General features: G+C 29.1%; 1 protein-coding gene across 1 annotated transcript; it reads left to right on the top strand.

Annotated features, from left to right (window-relative positions):
• The first annotated feature begins 2394 nt into the window (after positions 1-2394).
• On the top strand, positions 2395-5493 carry LOC117126899. The gene is made up of 3 exons (XM_033276168.1): positions 2395-2694; positions 2769-2862; positions 5440-5493. Exons 1-3 carry the CDS (start codon positions 2447-2449, stop codon positions 5491-5493), a joined length of 396 nt encoding a protein of 131 aa, XP_033132059.1. The 5' UTR covers positions 2395-2446.
• The last annotated feature ends 14900 nt before the right edge of the window (positions 5494-20393 follow it).

Below are 20393 nucleotides of genomic sequence, written 5' to 3'. Positions count from 1 at the left end.
GGCAGAAAAGCGGTTAGAATATAGATACGCCACAGAGGACGAACTAGAAGAAATGAAGCAGAGAGAATTTGGTGGATGGATGTTTACTTATGTGAGTGATGGTTTGGCCAGAGGTGAAACATTTGACGATTGGATACGCGAGATGGTCGTTGGACCAAACTTTGTTGTGAAGTCATATCCGAGATTTTGTACTCGAGGATATGCATTCACAACTCAGAAGAGGAGACGTTCGAGTACGACTTACGATGCTGGTGTTTGTTCTGCATCAGGAGATGATGTATACTACGGACACATAAATGAGATTTTGGAAATCAAGTATTTGGGCATGGTTGGATTGCGCTGTACTGTTTTCTATTGTGACTGGCACGACAACACTCCAGATCGAGGTGTGAGAACAGATGCATTTGGTGTTACATCAGTAAATTCAAGACGGAAGCTGCAATATTATGATCCTTTCATTCTTGCTTCTCAGGCCGATCAGGTTTGTTATATCAAGTACCCCCGGGTAAGGAACAGAGATGATCCATGGGTTACTGTTACAAGACTCAACCCGAGAGGCCGAGTTCAGGGAAGTTCTGAGCTGGAAGACCCACTACAACCAAGCACATCCGGCAACTTAAGTGCAGCAGAAGATTTAGGTGGAGTTGGCCTTGTAGTCGATTTAACTGACTTCGGAGAAGAAGCCGCCGTTCACGTAGAGGATGAACCAGTGATTGGAGAGTTTCACCAAGATCCAGATTCAGATTCATCTGGTGATGACGACTCGGAAACAGACTAGCGTCGACCTTTTTTTTTTTTTTTTTTAAGGAAAATTCCGAGGAAATTCCGAGGACAGATAGGTTTTCCTCGGAATTTCCTCGGAATAGATCTTCTCGATTGAAAACCCCAAGTTCCTCGGAATTCCTCGGAAAATTCCGAGGAAATTCCGAGGAACTCTTTATGTTCGTCGGCATTTCCTCGGAAAATTCCGAGGAAATTCCGAGGAGATGGGGATTTGATTATAGATTCTTTTTCCTCGGAATCTCCTCGGTATATTCCGAGGAAATGCTGACGAACATAAGGATTTCCTCGGAATCTCCTCGGTATATTCCGAGGAAATTCCGAGGAACTGGGGGTTTTAAATCGAAAACAACGTTTTACGGATTGAATAACACGTATATAACCTTCATTAAGTGTCATAACCAGATTATGATGTTTGGAACTATGAACTTTGGTGTTTTATCCAATAACAAACACTTTTACGATTGCATGAACGAAAACCACACAACATAAGAGAAACACTTATACACTTTAATAAACGGTAAAGGGAATACTTACAATTATTTTTGAAATTGTGTTATTTCATGGTTTATGATCATCTATACAAAGAATCCTCAATGGTATGCATTATAATTGTATAAGAAATGAAATACGGCGAAAATAATCGATGTTTTAAAACCCCAAACCCTGGTTCCTCAGAAATTCCTCGGAGATTACCGAGGGTATTCCGAGGAATCATTGTTCGTCGGAATATTTTCATTTAACCGGGTAAACCAAGCCGCCAAATATTTCGGGAAAATTGAATCAAAGAATTCCGAGGAAATTCCGACGGAAATATTAAATATTTCCGAGGAAATTCCGACGGATAGTTTCCGTCGGACGCCTCATAATATTAGGGCGAGCCCGATCTTCTTCCCCATTTCTCTCTTTCTCTCCGCGCCGCTGAGCCTCTCCTCTCGCGATTTCCGGCGACTCCACCGTTCTCTCTCGCGTTTTTCCGGCGAATCTCCCCTAATCCTCCCCCATAATCATGTAAGAACCCTATCCCACTCTTTTAGGTTAGATTTGTATGGTTTTTAAGTAGATTTGATGATTTTGGAATGAGATTTATAGATTTTGTTAGGGTGAATGGTAGATTTGTGTAAAATCGAGTTTGATTATGTATTTCACTTGATTTGAATTTTTTTTTTAGTTTTTATTAATTTTGTGGTTATAAAAATCGAATTTGAAATTATATATATATATTGAAAACGTTTTTTGTATATAAAATCTATTTTTTGCATTTTAAATTCATTTATATATTTATTAAACATTTTTAAAATCTATAAAACTTTTTTTAAGATTAAAAATCATTTATATAATATTTAAAAACATTTTTTTTTGTATTTTATATGTAAAATATAAATTTCTATATTTATTAAACATTTTTAATATTATGAAAACTATTTTTGTAATTATTTAACATTTTAAACATTTTTAAAACTATTTTTCGTAATTATTATGTTTTTGGGATTTATTTAAACTATTTTTAAAATTTTTAAACTATTTTTTATTTATTAAAACTTTTTTTATTTAAACTGTTTTTTTTAATTAAAATTATTAGAACTAATTTTAAATATGTTTTTTTTTAATTTACAGGTCTAATGATGATCAGATCCGGCCTCGCCAGCGTCGTAGCCGGGGTGGTATGGGGAGCCAGTCTCGGGGTTCTTCCAGCCATGTTCAGGATTCCGTTTCGCCCCACAGCTCATACCATACATCTCCCTCTCCATTACTCGCTCCTGCTGCTCCCGCTCCCGCTGCTGCACCCGCTCCTGGTCCCGCTGCTGCACCCGGTCCTCTGGGAGTGATGAGGGTTGCGGAGTTGGTTCGACAGCCCGGTCGTGACCATCTTCCCTATCTCACTGAGTATCCACATGGACATGGTCAAACATGGTAATTTAAACTTTTATTTTTTAAACTATTTTTTATTTAAACTATTTTTTTATTAATAATTTTTTTTTTATTAGGTTCAACCGATCCGGGAATGGGATCAGCGCATGGATCAACCGTATGATGTACTCGGCCCTCGACAGCGGACATCCGACTTTCACTCACTTCCCTGTCGAGAAGCAGCATCTGTGGTTTCAGCAGTTTGCGGTAAGTATTCTAATTTTTAAATTATATTTTTTATATTATTAAAACTATTTTTTGTAATTATTAAACTATTTTCTATATTTATTAGACATTTTAAATATTATTAAAACTTATTTTTGTAATTATTAAACTAATTTCTATATTTATTAGACATTTTAAATATTATTAAAACTTATTTTGGTAATTATTAAATTATTTTTTTAATTATTAAACTATTTTTTATTTATTAAAACGACGATTTTTGTAATTATTAAACTATTATATTTTTGTGCTTAAAAACTATTTTTAAACTATTTCAGCAAGAATTCAACTGGAATGCCGATGATACGCTCTCTATCTATCACCATTTTGTCCATAAAGTTATGGACAACTATGGGAAGCAGATGTACGAGTGGAAGAAGAAGTGGGAAGTAAACAAGGTAGTTTTTAATTTATTAACAATTTTTAATTTATTACACTATTTTTAAAATTATTAAACTTTTTTTTTTAAAATTAAAAGGTCCCAAAGTCGATGAACGACACGGTCTGGAAGGAGTTGTGTGCGCATTGGGATAAAGAAGAGACGAAAGAAACTTCTTCCACCAACTCCAACAACCGCAGGAGCGACCGTAAAGGAAAGGGCATCTACAAGCATAACTTGGGTGCTCAATCTATTGCCACTCTGGCGGATCGCATGGTAAGCTCAACCGCTTTTTCTTCAATTATTTAAGTTTCAGAATTTTATTTTTTTGCATTTTCAAATTTCTAATGTTTGTCTAATTTATTTTTTTTCAAGGCGGAAGAAAATGAAGGCCACCCAGTTGATGATCTCGCCCTTATGAAAAGGGCGTATACCAACAAGAAGACCGGCCAGATTGATGATGGTCTTGTGAGGGACGTGGTCGACCTGGTCCAAACTCAGGTGTATGACGAAGTGTCTCAGCTTCAAACCGATGATGACGATTCGACGGCCTCGACCAACTTGTCTCGGGTTCGAATCAACGAAATCGTTGAATCGGTAAGTTTTTTTTTTTTAAAAGTTCAATTTAATTATTTCTTGATTTTTATTTATCATCAATTTAAATTATCTAAACTTGGTTATTTATATTTCAGTCGGTTCCAAAGAAAAAGGGACGTTTGGTCGGTTTGGGTCGTCGCTCCCGGTCGGCTGCTCCTTCTTCTGCACCACATGCGTATGTTGATCCAGAAGTTCTTACGGCTCAGCTGAAGGACAAGGATGATCGGATATCTGCGTTGGAGACTCAGATGGCAGCTCAACAGGCGGGCTATGAGACCCAGAAGAGGCTGAACGAGCAGATGATGGAGATGATGAAGAGGATGTACCCGAACGAGACGTTCCCGAACATTCAAGACCCGTAGTTTTTTTTTTTTCCAAAAACTCTGAATGTTTTATTTAAATTTGAATATTATCTACTATGTTTTATTTTATGTTTTATTCAATTTTAATTTTAAATTTTAAAAATTTTAATTTTTAAAAATAAAATTAATTTTAAAAAAAAAATAAATTTTTTAAAAAAATAATTTTTTTCAAAATTCCGAGGGAATGGAGTTCCTCGGAAAATTCCGAGGAACTTTCTCCCCTCGGCAAATTCCGACGAACTTTAAGTTCCTCGGAATTTTCTGAGGGAAAAAGTTCCTCGGAATTTTCCGAGAAACTCCACTCCCTCGGAATTTTCCGAGGGAGAGGAGTTTCTCGGAAAAGTCCGAGGAACAAATGTTCCTCGGTATTTTCCGATAAACATTCCGAGGAATATTTCGTCGAAACTTCCGAGGATTGGGCCATCGGAATTCCCTCGGTATTTTCCGAGGAACCTTCCGACGAACTTCGTGTCCTCGGAGTATCCTCGGAATTTTGTTTCCTCGGAATTCCGTCAGAAAATTCCGACGGAATTCCGAGGAATTCTGAATTTCCGAGGAGTTATTTCCGAGGACTTTTTTCGTCGGTATGTCCTCGGAATAGCGTTATTCCGACGACATACCGACGATTTTTTCCCTCAGTATCCCGATGTTTTCTTGTAGTGCACCGTGTATTTACAGATCAAATTTACTACGAGCTTGATTCTTTTTGTTCGGTTTGGTGCGGATCAGATATCAAGATCCGCTAGAAATCCTCAGCTCTATTCTAAACTCTTCCAAAAGCCGTCACCTTGACACATTGTTGTTTGAGAATATCGGATCAAGGTGTGAAGGGACTGTTTGTGGTTCTTTTAGCTTAATGCGTGGGTGACTCTGACTATGTATCCATGTTTTATATTGGCCTAAGACAAAAATATATGTACCCGTTGGTCAATGAGAAAGAACATTCTTAAAAATAAAGGACAGTTCATGATAGTGCCCATGCATGTTTGTAAAAATAAAGGACATTCAAAGCGTGGTCAGATGTTTCCTCATATACCCCATATCATCAATATAATTGGCACGATTAATCCTTATAATATTTGCATGCATGGATTAATCGCCACGGCTACCAGTCAAACAAAATGTTTGCGTTCCGAATGTTTGTTGAGTAATGAGTTTACAAGCTTGTTCTTTCATTAACTCTAGGGCCCCATGGCTCCCCATCCTAAAGTTGACGATTATATCTACACGTTTGACTGAGCATTCATTTTTTTAAAATGTGTAGCTAAGTAGCTTTCAGATTTCGTGAATTGGAAATTAGAGTGTATAACTAAAAAACTGTAGCTAACTAACTAGCATTTGACCAAAAGAAACTTGGTGATCGAGAGCAGATGATTAAACCGGTGTAAAAATTGACGCCACCGTCATCACACTCTTTAACCATCGACTCCTCCGTCCAAGGCCAACGTAACATAGGGGGCAGTCAGTGTGACACCCCAGGGCCCACTCCAAACTTTTTTGTTGATTCTTTTGTTTCTCTATATATATATATTAAATACAATTTATATTTTATATTTAGATAATAAAAAATAGTAGTATAATATATTTTTTAAATTGGTTATTTTAATAATAATTTTAAATTAGTTTGTTTTAAAAACAATTGGAATAAATTAATAATTGTATCATAACAACAAAATTTTGTCCAAAAACCCCTACTTTTATTGAGCCGGAACTGGTCATCTTCGCCCATTACTCCATAGCTCCACCTTCAGTCAATTCACTTCATTCTCCGCCTCAATCACCACAAACTGTAACATCGTTCTCACCGGCACTGGTTTGTTCATTGCCACCATCGTTGCCATTTAGCATCTCCTCCACTTTCTCCCTCAATCTTTTCTTCTCCTCCACCTCTTGTGCTGGTTTTTTTTCTCCTTATGTATCAATTCCAACGAAAATCTCACTAAATTTTCACAAATCATCTTTTACGTGGCCCTTTACTTTGTATTCTTCAACACAAGAGATGATGAACAGTTCACATTTAAATTTTATTTTGTTGTGTTCTATTCTATTTAAAAAACATAGAAGAAAAATATAGAGTTATCTATTCAAAAGAACATAGAATAAAAATGTAGAATTACACAAAATAAATATGTGTCGCATCTGCGTCGCAAAGAATATGTGATCTCACCTAACAAAATTGAATATGCATGTTACATCATCAGCAAGCATGTTGTGTCGTCTTTGTCTCACCCAAACTACCCGCATCTATAAAAAAAAGATCATCCGTCTACCGAGCAAAGGACAAAATTTCCTCCCAAGAACTCCTAGAGAAATTTTTTGGAGATATTGACTTAGCGACCTTGATACTCTTTGTATAGAGAGCTCGATTTCGTAATTAAATTCGCCTCATATTTGTAATCTTTTTCAGTCCGATTTACTTCTAATATAAAAGAGATTTTCATTCTGCTTTGTGCCTCATTTACTCATTAATTAACACTCCGAACTCCCTATTCAACATTGTATATCTTCTATGAAAAGTTGTCAAAAAAATATTCACCATAAACTATGTTTGTTAAGATTGCTAATCATTTGTGTTACTGTTAAGTTGTTAGTTACATGGTCAAGTTTTCTGTGACCGGATTTGAGAACTAATTCTCAGTTTAACATTTGCACCAAAAAAAAAACAAACTAATTCTCAATTATCCAAGATAAGATGAAAATGAAGAAACTATTAATTTTACTGTTTTCTTATGTCCTTCAACTTCTCAATGTTGAGCTCTCTCAGAAATTCTTTTTGTTTCAGAGTGATCCTATTAATTTTAAAAATATTTATTCTTGTATGAGAATTTTTAAAATAATTTTGAAGAATTTATGCAGATTTTTTTCTTTGGCTAATTTAATTCATTTGGAAAGCATACACCAAAATTATTTTGTAAGTCTTTTTGGAGGGCTTTGCCCGGGTTTATACTAACAAATTTTTAAATGATCAGGTCCATTTTTCGGTTAAAACTCTGATTTTGATTTTTGAACAGTGTTTTGAAAACTAGACCAGATTGGTTGGTCAAACCGGTCCAACTGTGATTCGTTTAGTAAGTCGGTTCCGGTTCAGTCTAAAATCTAAATTTGATAAAAATCAGAAAACGACTAAAAACTAGTAAAACCGGTGACCTGGATCAAATAAAAAATCCGGTTGTAAAATCAGAACATCATTATTAATTGTTATTAGTCTTTTACTATAAATTTGTTAATTTTATTTTTATTTTTAGTTTCACATTTATTTTTATATTTCTCTCTAACTAAAGAACGCTAAAAGTTCTTTTTTGCTTGTCATATAAATTATTCTATGTTTATAACTTCTCTATAGACTATAGATATACAGTTTGGGATTTTGTCGTAAAAAGAAATATATGGTGACTTGAATGTTGTGTGTTAACAATTTAATCAGACAACATTCATCTTTTTTATTAAAAAATGAACATTATGTTTGATCTAATTTTTAACATTGGGTTATATTACATAAAATATCATTAATGATTGATGAAAACATTAAAATACATTAAAGTAATTATGCAAACAACATTATATTACTATCTATGTTTCAAAATAATTGAATAATTAATATTTTGCCCAAATAAACATTAATTAGTTCTCATCTTTTTAATAACTTTTTCTTAAGTTTTTATAATTATTTGATAAGTAAGTACACAAAAAAATTTATGAAAAAAAGAAAATATATAAGTATCTTCAGGTTTAGATACTGAAAAATAATTTCTTTTAATATGAAATCATTTAAATTAACAGATTATTTTATTAATATTTTCTTAAATAGAAAATTACATTAATTTACACTTAAATAATATTTTATATCAAATTGAATATTTTTATATAAATTACGTTTTAGAGTTAATAAATTGACATCAAGTAAGCTTTATAATTAAAAATTGTTCAAAATATCAAACAAAATTAATCAAATAAATTAGAGAGATTTTATTAATAATTCATAATGAAAAGAACTGAAATAATTGAAAAATAAATTATGTAGTATCTTATATAAGTTTCCTATTAAAAGATCATTTTTGTCATTTATTATTTTGGACTGAACTAGATGCATCTGCATCCAGATGCACCATCAAGACTCACCTTCATTTGGATGAGAATTTGAGATGAATTCAGCTGGGTGATCTATCTGGATGTAGTATTATAATGCACTAAACGAACATCAATTTGCATCTTCACCCAGATGGATCACCTGGGTGAGCAAACGAACATGGCCTAAAACAAAAACGTTTAATACATTTTTGTTTCATCAACTATATTTTGTTAAAAAATATTTTTGTGCTTTTAAAATGTGGATCATAATCTATTTATTCTTAAAACATAATTTTATATATATTTTAAATTAAAAAACATGTTGAACTATCTATACCGAGTTAATCTCTGATCCGGTTTTTAAAATATTGCTTTTGAGGAAATGGATCTTGGTTTTCCGCCAATCAAGACGTAAAAACTAATGATCTTCCACGAGATAAAATATTCTAGAGTGTTGAACAACTAGTTTTCACATGTCGAATTGATAGATTTTAGATGAATGATGCTCCAACAAGTGATGTGTTGGATTTTGCACTGCCAGGTGTATCTATATAGAACTCCAAGTTTTTCTAAAGGAGTCACAAATGAATCTCACCTCTAGTATGATATGGGCACTCAGGTGACAAAATATATCATTGGTTATGGTACTGAAACCGTTTTATTACCGATTCACATTAGTTAATCTGAATGATTTCATCTTTAGAAATGGTCACTCTTCGCAGTAGAGCGCAGCAAAACATGAAATTTTAAATGATACATCCAAGACGACATTGGTTTTTCAAACCAACATCCAGTAATCGTTGGCCAGATTTATAAATACGTTGATTCCATTCTAGCTAACCGTCGTTAATTCACTTTTTTTTTGTATTTCTTGTACTTACAAAATTGTTAGTAGTTAAAATATTTAATATACAAAAAATAAATTAGTTTCCACATGCATTTAATTGCTGAGAAAAAAAACAATTCTAAATTTCACTTGCTTTAAATCGTTTATGGTTTTATTCCAGTTTTCCTATTTTTGATCTGATCGGTCGTGTTCTTTGTCGAAAGTGTTTTCTGTTTTATTTCATCTCGTCTCTCATATATGGGTTTTCGTTTCCAGGATATTGTGTTGTCCGTTGGCTTTAGATCTCGTATGTGTATTACAACACTGTGGTCTTGATTGGTAATCTTGTAGAATAGAAAATTGACTTTTAAATGCGATTCCGCAAGTTTTTATCTTGCGGAATAAAGAAAAAAATGTAAAAGTACAAGCTTGTGTTTTCGCTGGTAAAAATATAAAAAAGTCATTAAGTAAAAAAGTGTGTTTTCGTATATTATTTAATATCATTTTAAAACTATAAATGAATAGCAATAAAATGTTAAGAATATTTTTGTTATAAATAAATTATATTATAATTTTTTGAAGATGTCAATATATTATTAAAACATATTAAAATAAGCTAAATATTTATAATATAAGTAAATTATTTTTAATAATTAGATTAATTTTGGTGTGTTTTTTCTCATAACAAAATGAATATCATATAAAATATTTTAATTAATATAATATGTATTTTTCCATTCCAAAATTTTTAAATTTTCCATAACTTAGTTATTTTTTCTATAATTCCGCGATTAAAATATTTTTTTTTGTATTTCTTGTACTTACAAAATTGTTAGTAGTTAAAATATTTAATATACAAAAAAATAAATTAGTTTCCACATGCATTTAATTGCTGAGAAAAAAAAACAATTCTAAATTTCACTTGCTTTAAATCGTTTATGGTTTTATTCCAGTTTTCCTATTTTTGATCTGATCGGTCGTGTTCTTTGTCGAAAGTGTTTTCTGTTTTATTTCATCTCGTCTCTCATATATGGGTTTTCGTTTCCAGGATATTGTGTTGTCCGTTGGCTTTAGATCTGGTATGTGTATTACAACACTGTGGTCTTGATTGGTAATCTTGTAGAATAGAAAATTGACGTTTAAATGCGATTCCGCAAGTTTTTATCTTGCGGAATAAAGAAAAAAATTTAAAAGTACAAGCTTGTGTTTTCGCTGGTAAAAATATAAAAAAGTCATTAAGTAAAAAAGTGTGTTTTCGTATATTATTTAATATCATTTTAAAACTATAAATGAATAGCAATAAAATGTTAAGAATATTTTTGTTATAAATAAATTATATTATAATTTTTTGAAGATGTCAATATATTATTAAAACATATTAAAATAAGCTAAATATTTATAATATAAGTAAATTATTTTTAATAATTAGATTAATTTTGGTGTGTTTTTTCTCATAACAAAATGAATATCATATAAAATATTTTAATTAATATAATATGTATTTTTCCATTCCAAAATTTTTAAATTTTCCATAACTTAGTTATTTTTTCTATAATTCCGCGATTAAAATATTTTTTTTGTATTTCTTGTACTTACAAAATTGTTAGTAGTTAAAATATTTAATATACAAAAAAATAAATTAGTTTCCACATGCATTTAATTGCTGAGAAAAAAAAAACAATTCTAAATTTCACTTGCTTTAAATCGTTTATGGTTTTATTCCAGTTTTCCTATTTTTGATCTGATCGGTCGTGTTCTTTGTCGAAAGTGTTTTCTGTTTTATTTCATCTCGTCTCTCATATATGGGTTTTCGTTTCCAGGATATTGTGTTGTCCGTTGGCTTTAGATCTGGTATGTGTATTACAACACTGTGGTCTTGATTGGTAATCTTGTAGAATATAAAATTGATGTTTAAATGCGATTCCGCAAGTTTTTATCTTGCGGAATAAAGAAAAAAATGTAAAAGTACAAGCTTGTGTTTTCGCTGGTAAAAATATAAAAAAGTCATTAAGTAAAAAAGTGTGTTTTCGTATATTATTTAATATCATTTTAAAACTATAAATGAATAGCAATAAAATGTTAAGAATATTTTTGTTATAAATAAATTATATTATAATTTTTTGAAGATGTCAATATATTATTAAAACATATTAAAATAAGCTAAATATTTATAATATAAGTAAATTATTTTTAATAATTAGATTAATTTTGGTGTGTTTTTTCTCATAACAAAACGAATATCATATAAAATATTTTAATTAATATAATATGTATTTTTTCCATTCCAAAATTTTTAAATTTTCCTTAACTTAGTTATTTTTTCTATAATTCCGCGATTAATTTCAATATGGGGGGGGGGGGGGGAATTCACTTGCTTTTTTAACTTTTACTCGTGAAAGAGTAATGATTATTGTTTCTCTTATCTACGCGGCTAGTACACCTGGAAACTTCCACTAAAATTAAATAATCAACGAGCATAAAAGTCATATGAGCATATTTTACCCAATTGGTTAATTTAATTTTTGGGTTTTGTCCGCAACTTGTAAAAAGAGATATGATATCTTCATATAGCAATCAGATTATTAGATACTTTTCAATTAAATAACTTACTAAAATGGAACTGTTATTGGACATAACTTTCCAAAACACTTTCAGCTTTTCTTCGTGACAAAGCAGTGTCACTCTATCAGATTTATCAATATTATCTATATTATTAAAAAAAAAATACCTATTAAAAAATAATCTTAGTTTTCTAACTTATTTACACTTTTATGTCACTGAAAATTAAACTACCTATTTTAATGCTTGTCTTTTCCAGTTAAATTAATGAGTTTTCCTTAATCAAATTTAAACTTAATGTGATTAAATGAACCTACATATTTTAATGCTTGTATTTTGCAGTTAAATTAATGAGTTTTCTTTAATCAAATTTAAATTTAATGTCATTAAATGAACCTAAAAATACATCATATTTAACGTAGCTTCTTACGGACGAGTACAACTCAATAATGAACTTGAATTTTATTTTAACGAAAACGTGAATCACTTGACGTATGTAATATTTAAAATATATTAACTACAATATAACAAATGCATATATCTTTCCTATACTTTTGTTTGAAATGATCATGCTCAAGTTTTATATAGTCAACTTACATCATGCATCGATCAATGTACAATATTCAAACCACGTATAATTTTCGTTTTCCTTATACGATGTATCAGCCAACCAATCATCCTATTGATTTTCTAAGCTTTATAAAACAAACAAATCAATAAATACAAACTCAAAATCTAATATTTTCTATTAATCAAAACAGAATATCTTCAATGTACCTATTAAATATAAAAATTATAACCATAACTATAATAATAGATTTGATTACAATCAATTGATCTATTACTTTGGTAATTGATTTGCTTGCAGAAGAGGAAACAATAAATTTAAAATTTGTAAGAATATAAAGATATAGAGATTCCAACCAAGTACCTATATTTACGTATGATTTTCGCATAATAAACTTCGAACTGAACATTGAAAAAGATATAGATTTTTTTTAATCTTTTACCGACACAGAACTTAAACAAAATGAAGAGTTAAATTTAACTTTTTTTGTTACACTTCCCGGAAAAAACGGTTACAACATGGGTTTTCATAATATGACCTTTAACATATTGATGTTATGGACATTTAATAATTATCTTGACGAAAAACTATAAATAATTTATTATTAATAAACTTATGAAATTATTTACAATTTGATGACTAATTCATCGCCAATTCCAACGGTATCCGCTGGATTTTATTGGAAAATACGACACATATGTTTACGAGACTAACAAATTAGTTTTTTTTTCTTAGGAATCTTATCAATTTAGAACAAATTTGCTCAAATTCAGAGCCAAGAATATTCTTTGTTGAAGAGTAGGTAGGTTGCGACGTTTACAAAAGATTATAGTTTTGGTTGAACCAAATTATATGTAAAACGATCCAGATCAATCACACTGTATAACCGTACCGACAAAGAGTTCCGTTTTCAACTGAAAAGCTTTCGAAGGGACAAAGATAGGCGACTCCACTGCTTTCCCAAATCGCTTTCAAACTAGTTGTAGTTAATTTCAATTTTAATTCTTGAAATGTGGTTGAGACCACCGACACTTTTTTATAACCATTCTGCAAACTAAAATCATCCTTTACTGAATATTCCATGATCCGATTAGTAAAATTTGATTAGTACTTAGCTAATGTGTAACCTAAATATCATAGTTTCTTTAATTTGTTCAACAACTATCAGGGTCAAAACATTTATTCTATTAAAAGAAAAATCATGATTTATTTCATGTGTGATTTTTTTTTTTCAATTGGACTCTTAGTCTTACTTAGAAATCATATAAATCATATTTTAGTTATAACATCTTCTACTATATTTATCTTTTTATTTGAAATAAAAACGAATATTGTTTTACAAAATTCTAACATAATCTTTTTGGCATCTTTTTAAAATTTATTTCCGAAAATTATTTTATTGAAATCCGAATTATCATACGATATCATTAGAAATTCAAATTAAAATTCAGATTATTTATTTTCTAAACGAAAATTTAAAATTATACAAAATATTTAACGTATACTTTTAATGTTAATAACAAATTTAAGTTAATCAATTTTTGAAAATACAATTTACAAAGATTTTAAAACATTATGTTAGAAAAAATATTCATTTCAATCTCAAATATAATATTTTATCAATCAAAACTGAAATCATGATTTATTTCATGTGTGATTTTATATTTCTAACATCATTTAGAAAATTTATTAAATGTATTTTTTTATTTAACTAACAATATTCTAACAATAAATTTGTAATTAACTAAAATTAATATAAATGATTATATTATACAAAACTTAAATACAAAACTTAAACTTGAAATATTACAAGATAATTTAAAGATTTATTCAATATATTACCCATTATAGTTTTCACATAACAAAACTTAAATATGATTCCATGTGCTTTAAAGCCACATACACTCCATCTATGACATGTACACCCACTGCTTCATTTAATTTATTAAACCAAATCGTAAATTTATTGTTGTATATTTTTAAACATTCATCTACTATGTATAACATAATTATTATATTGCTTGGTATGTGCTTAATCAAAATTTAAAAATCAAATCTGTTATGAAATCTGTATTAAAAAAAATTAAGATTAGTTGTTTTCTATATTTAAGGCAAAAATAATAATTAAATCATCTATAATTATTTTATTTCTTAAACAATACAAACCAATCAAATAATAATATGAAAACATAATATATTTAGAACACCTAAAACCACATAATGTCTAATACAAAATCGTTTTTTTTTTTCAGTTTTCATTAAAAGTATTTACAACCAATTTGTTTAATCTCTATAACCTAAAATTATATATATAAATATATATATATACATTCAACTAAAGCTACAAAATATCATATTCTCACATTCGCACCTCTCTACCAATTTAATCTTAAGTTTTTAGAAAATAAATATTAATATTATATATATACAAATAACATGTGCGGATGCATAAATCAAGATTCATAATGTCATTTATAAAGAAAGCATGTCCCAGTAAATCAATCTTTTTACTGAAAATATGTTGATTCCAAACATGTATATGACAATTCGATATTAGATTTCAAATTATGACAAAACAAGGGTTTTGTCATCTAACGTGAATAGTAACAAATCTTCATAATATTCGAAAATTGTAACCAAAATAGATTTAGAACCATCCCCCGCTATCTTAATATTAAGCTGGACCACTTTTGAAAAGCCATACTCGCCTTGTCTTGCGTTACCAAGATAATTATCTTAACATATATCTCAAATCTTCAAAGGTTTGTGCCAACATTTCAAAACAGCAAAGCTTTTTTTCAAAAAAAAAAAAACATTTCAAAACAGCAATATTTTTTTTTTTTGGTCACATGGACGTTCGAATCCATCGTCGTCTACAAATTTGATTGTTCATGCTGTAAATGTAAATGAATTTATTTTTATATTGAGATTTTATATTTACATGATATTTTTCAAAAAATTATTATCTTATTGAATTGTATATAATTCTTGACCGGCTCAGAGTTGCTAAAAATTATTAATTTATCGTGTTTATTAATTTATCGAAGAATATTCACTTATGGAATTTATACATATAATCAGTTGGCTTAATTATAGTAAAGTACATTATAGCTGATCTTGGGAATATATAATTCTGGAAGGTTTTTTCGGTGACATGCCCTTACATCAATTAATTGTTACTAAAAATATTAAAATACATACCCATCTTTTTTTTTCTGTCAAACATACCCATCTTTTTTTTTTCTTCTTCTTCTTCTTTTTACATACTGATCTTTAACATCAACGAAATTATTATTATTTATTATTATTTTTCATCAGCGAAATTATTCATAACAAATAAAGTGATAAAATATTGTTATGGCTGTCCTTTGAAAGAATAAAAAAAAAAACAAATCAGCACGAGCTTCTGCAATAAATGAAGAACATGGTGAATCTTCTAGGAAGGCAACGAACGAGGTTATGGGCTCACTTTTAGAGACCAATGCAAACCGAAGTCAGACTAAACTAAAATATCTTACGTAGAATCTCGAGAGATATACATACTTCCACGAAGTTTAAATTCTGACAGCTTACAATTCTCACTCCTCTCAACCAAAATTTTACTACTTCATGAATTACTACTATTCTATCCAGTGCCGTCCCGGTAAATTTGGTGGCCTAAAACATATTTATATACAATATCATATATTTATAAAATATAAATATATATATATATATATATATGTATTATATTTTCTATTTGAAATATAAAATGATATAGTAGGTTAGTTACATCAGATTAATATCAGATATTTAGTAGATATTTTAGTAAAATAAAAACTACTAGTTTGTTTGAACTATTATTATTTGTAATCCAAGTAACACAGAAAATAGAAACACAGATAACAAATAAATTATTTCAATTAAAAAAAGTTGTTTCAAAAAATTTAAAATAAGAAAGGAACGCACATGTAAAAAAAACAAGGAAACATTACAAGTTAACATAAACCATAACATTGAATGTACAAATTTCAACTCAAACAAAAAGTGAAAATAATGTTTTTAACCACTTGATCATAATTATTTTTCAAAAAATGTGGCCTCTAAAATTGTAAGAAAATTTGTGGCCTAAAACTCTTGTCTCACTGGCCTTATGGCAGGGACGGCCCTGATTCTATCTATATTATCAGCAACTAGCATGTCTCGTAATCAAAGAGAATATTGACACCCAACCAAAATGATAACGAAAAGGAAAAATAGATAGTAATAACGAGGGACCTATATAGTATCGCTCCAATGAAAGAAGCTTCGAATTAACATTTTAAAGCAATGATATGATTACAATTAAGAAACCACATGTTTTCTCCGCGCGCTATTAACTTTAACATGCCCAACCTTTTCTTCTCATTTTGAAAATTGAGCTAACGTTTTTTCCAACTTGTCCAAACAGCCTCGTCTTTTCTTGTGTTTTTTTTTCTTCTTCTGTAATAGGCAAACGTTTTATTTGAAATTATTTTGTTCAATTCGGGGATATCATCAGTCAGAGAAAACCATTGATCTGGTTTTGTTTTATTTTCTAACTTCAATGTAGATTTCTACTTTTAAAGTAATCTATATAAAATGCATGTGTATCTTGCAAAAGAAATATTGGGTAAAGAAAAAGGTCAATCTTGGCTCTACTGTTTTAGAAATAAAGCAAAGAAAAAATGGAACTTATTAGTTTTTTTAAGAGATTTGTCTAACGTTCTTCCAGTAATTTTTTGTCCTATGATCATTTCCGATAGTGTTTCATTATCTATTTTTAGTTAAAATTGAAGAATTTTTTGCTCCAATGGTTCTTTTCTTAATTGAGTGTTTATTTCTAAAATCATGGAAATATTCATTTAAAGTCTTCTTAGCTCAATTAAGAAAAATCAAAGATAAATAAACTTATTTTTTTCTTCAAATTACTTTTTAAAACTTATAGACAAATGTATATATATACGATGATTCTTTATAAAAAACGATGTTCTTTGTTTGTTTATGTATGTTATGTAATAGTTTTATAATATGATCATGTTTAATTTATAGTAAATAGTAATTGTGCTAGATTATTGTTAAAATAAAATAATTGAATAACATTAGTAAACATGAAAAAATGGAAAATGTTATTAACGGTAAAATAAAGATGAAATATATTTAAAATATTCCTTTTACCATAAAGAAATGAAACAAACTATTGGAACAATTGTTGCTTTATTTTGTTTGGAAGAAAATGAATTTTTGAAAAAGAATTTGTGGATTTCAATTTTTTTTAAATTAAAATATTCAGAAATAAAAAAAATTGAATAAAAGTTTTGAATTCGAATTTGATTTTAGAAAATAAAAAAAATAATTTTTATTATTTATTTAATTTGATTTCTTTAATAAAATATCTTTTCATCATTTTCTTCTTTATCTGTTCTTTTGGTTAAAAAGGTCTTTTAAAAATATTTTGGGAAATTTACCCTTATTATATTGTAATGTAGATGATTATAGCCTCTGCTCGGGATGAATATTGGTGCATTCTTGCTTAAAACAATGATTTAGTTTTGCTAATCACGCGTAGATAGTTTTTTTTTTTGAGGTCAAATTCAGCTTCACAGGATGTAGTCTAAATTTATATTGATAGAAAATATTATATAAACGGTTGAAAATTACTTAGAAACATTAAGTCAAGAGGTATTAATGTAATATATTTTTGAGAAAATTAAAGTATAATATTACTTGCAAAGAATTATCGCTTTTGAACTTGTTACACTATCTGTAAAATCGATTTTATAGTTTGTAGATTTACTTGCAAGTCGAGTATAACAAACTGTATACATTTTTAGGCAAATCTATTTTGTTTGAAACCATCGATTGTTCTTTTTACTGCAGTATGTCCGATATAACTCATGGTGACCTTTACAGATTTCTCTTTCTTTTTTTTTTATCAAAGGATCTGTTCAGATCTCTAACATTAATTTTTTAAGCTTCAGTCTATGAATACTTTTAAACTTTTTTTTCTTGTTTGCGTAGAATGTAAACATCTTTTGAGATTTGACAACGCGTAGAGACAACCAACGAGTCAAAAAGGCTTCATTTATTTTCTACATGTACTGTTCTTATATTAAGTTGAACCCACCCCAATTTCACAATATATGATTATGATATAAAAACATAATGTAGGAAGAAATAAATAAGTCAGCAAATAAAAATTCGTCCAATTGTTCACACGTAAGAACATGTGGAGGGAGTCACATGGGCACAATACTGTCATTTCTTCACCAGAAGACAGACAGAAGTGGGGTTGTCCTCTTGCTTAATCAATCTGTAAAAATTCTTTAGTTATTAGAATCATTTGGTTATATACTTCGACAACGAAGATCCATAGTTTACAAGTCTTATTATTCTTAACAAAAAACTCCATATGAAAGTATGCACACACTTTACTGTTAAGTCATAGAACAGTCCCTACTATATTATTAAATCACTTAGTTAATTAGTTCATGTTTTATAATATCGAAGATGATCTTAACTACCTTTTCATACTCTTTCAAATACATATTCTATCTCCTCTAACAATTTCGTTTTGACACTCTTACATAAATTAAGAAAATATTAAGTATATTAAAATCTATTTAGCTTAATATACCACTTATTAAACTAGATTTAATTTTTAATAAAGAGTGAATTAGTTATATATTTTACCCTAAAATTCGTTTTCAAAAAACATAAAAAAATGTACGCAAAAATCAAGTTAATTCTATAATCACAATGGTGATCAAACATAAGATCATCTGTAATGTATTTTAATATTTTTTTCTTTAAATAGAGAAATTTTATAATTGAAGTAAAGTTTACTCTAATGCATATTTTTAAAATAAAATTTTCATAGAGTAAAAGAAAAAAAACTTGTTTATTCTTTTGAAAATAGAGATATATTTTAGAAGATAAAAATAGATTTGTCTCTAAATACTATTATAGAGAGAAATAAAAATGAATTGAAGATGCAAGGAATATTATCCTAAAAAATGATGGTGTTTTTTGTACAAATGCATTTGGTATCATGGGATTATGATTTGATACCATGAAATTTGAGATAAATCTAGCATATTTGTTATTTCATTTAAAATTATTTTATATATATTAATATCTCTTGAAATTTATTTGTTCTCGTCTTTACGATTATAAAAAAAAAAGATAAATAACAATTCTATTGACTATTGTTTGCAGCCTTTAAAAAAATCATAAACATACATTCTGTAAAGTTAAAGAATACAACAAACTTTGATATCTAGTAGTAATGAAGCAACTTATAGTTGGGTTTTTTTGGGTGCAAAGCTTAATAGTAGTTATTAGTTAATCCTAAACGGGAAGAGGACTCATTTCCACACCAAATCTATTATATAGTAACAAATGTACATAATCTTCTAATTTCGACCTAATGACACATCAGTTAAGTATAACAACCTATTTCCACATACGTGAAAGTTCAAAACCTGTTTATCTCTAAACTTTGAAGGACGAACTAATACCAACAAATAACAGTTTTAAGATGGTTAGTGTTCTCTATTTTTAAACTTAACCAATGACTAAGCTTACTAAACCAAAAATGACCCATTAGAGAATATAAACCGGATTAAATCAACCTAATACAATTGGATCTAATAATCCGACCCAAGACCCGACTTAAGCCAATTGAAAACCCTAAAAACGTAAATTCCCAAATCATCTTCCTCTATCTCTCTGTCGCGAAGAATGTCGTTGCTCCTCCGCTTGGATTCAATCAGGTAATTTCATCAATTTTCTGTCTCTCTCTGTTTTCCAGAGTTATTACTCATTCTTTATGGGTTTGTCTCTGTGGGAAACAAAATCTCTTCTTTAGATTTTTAGATTTTTGGGTTTTAAAGGATGAAATCAATTTGGAAGCTTTTAAAAGGGTTTCAGGTCAGGTTTAAATCGATCTCTAGTCGGATCTTCGTTTGTACCGGATTGTACCAATATCAACGGATACGAACTGGTTTACTAGTCTTAATGACATAAGCCATTAAAATCAAGCCTAATCTTGGTATTGGTATGTGTGGAAACACGTTTTGAACTTTCATCGTTTGTAAAAATAGGCTGTTATATTTAATT

This window comes from Brassica rapa, chromosome A01 (genome assembly GCF_000309985.2).
Source record: "Brassica rapa cultivar Chiifu-401-42 chromosome A01, CAAS_Brap_v3.01, whole genome shotgun sequence".
Classification (NCBI taxonomy): Eukaryota; Viridiplantae; Streptophyta; class Magnoliopsida; order Brassicales; family Brassicaceae; genus Brassica; species Brassica rapa.
The sequence above is the reverse complement of the archived record's forward strand: the minus strand, read 5'-3'. Positions and strand labels throughout refer to the sequence as shown.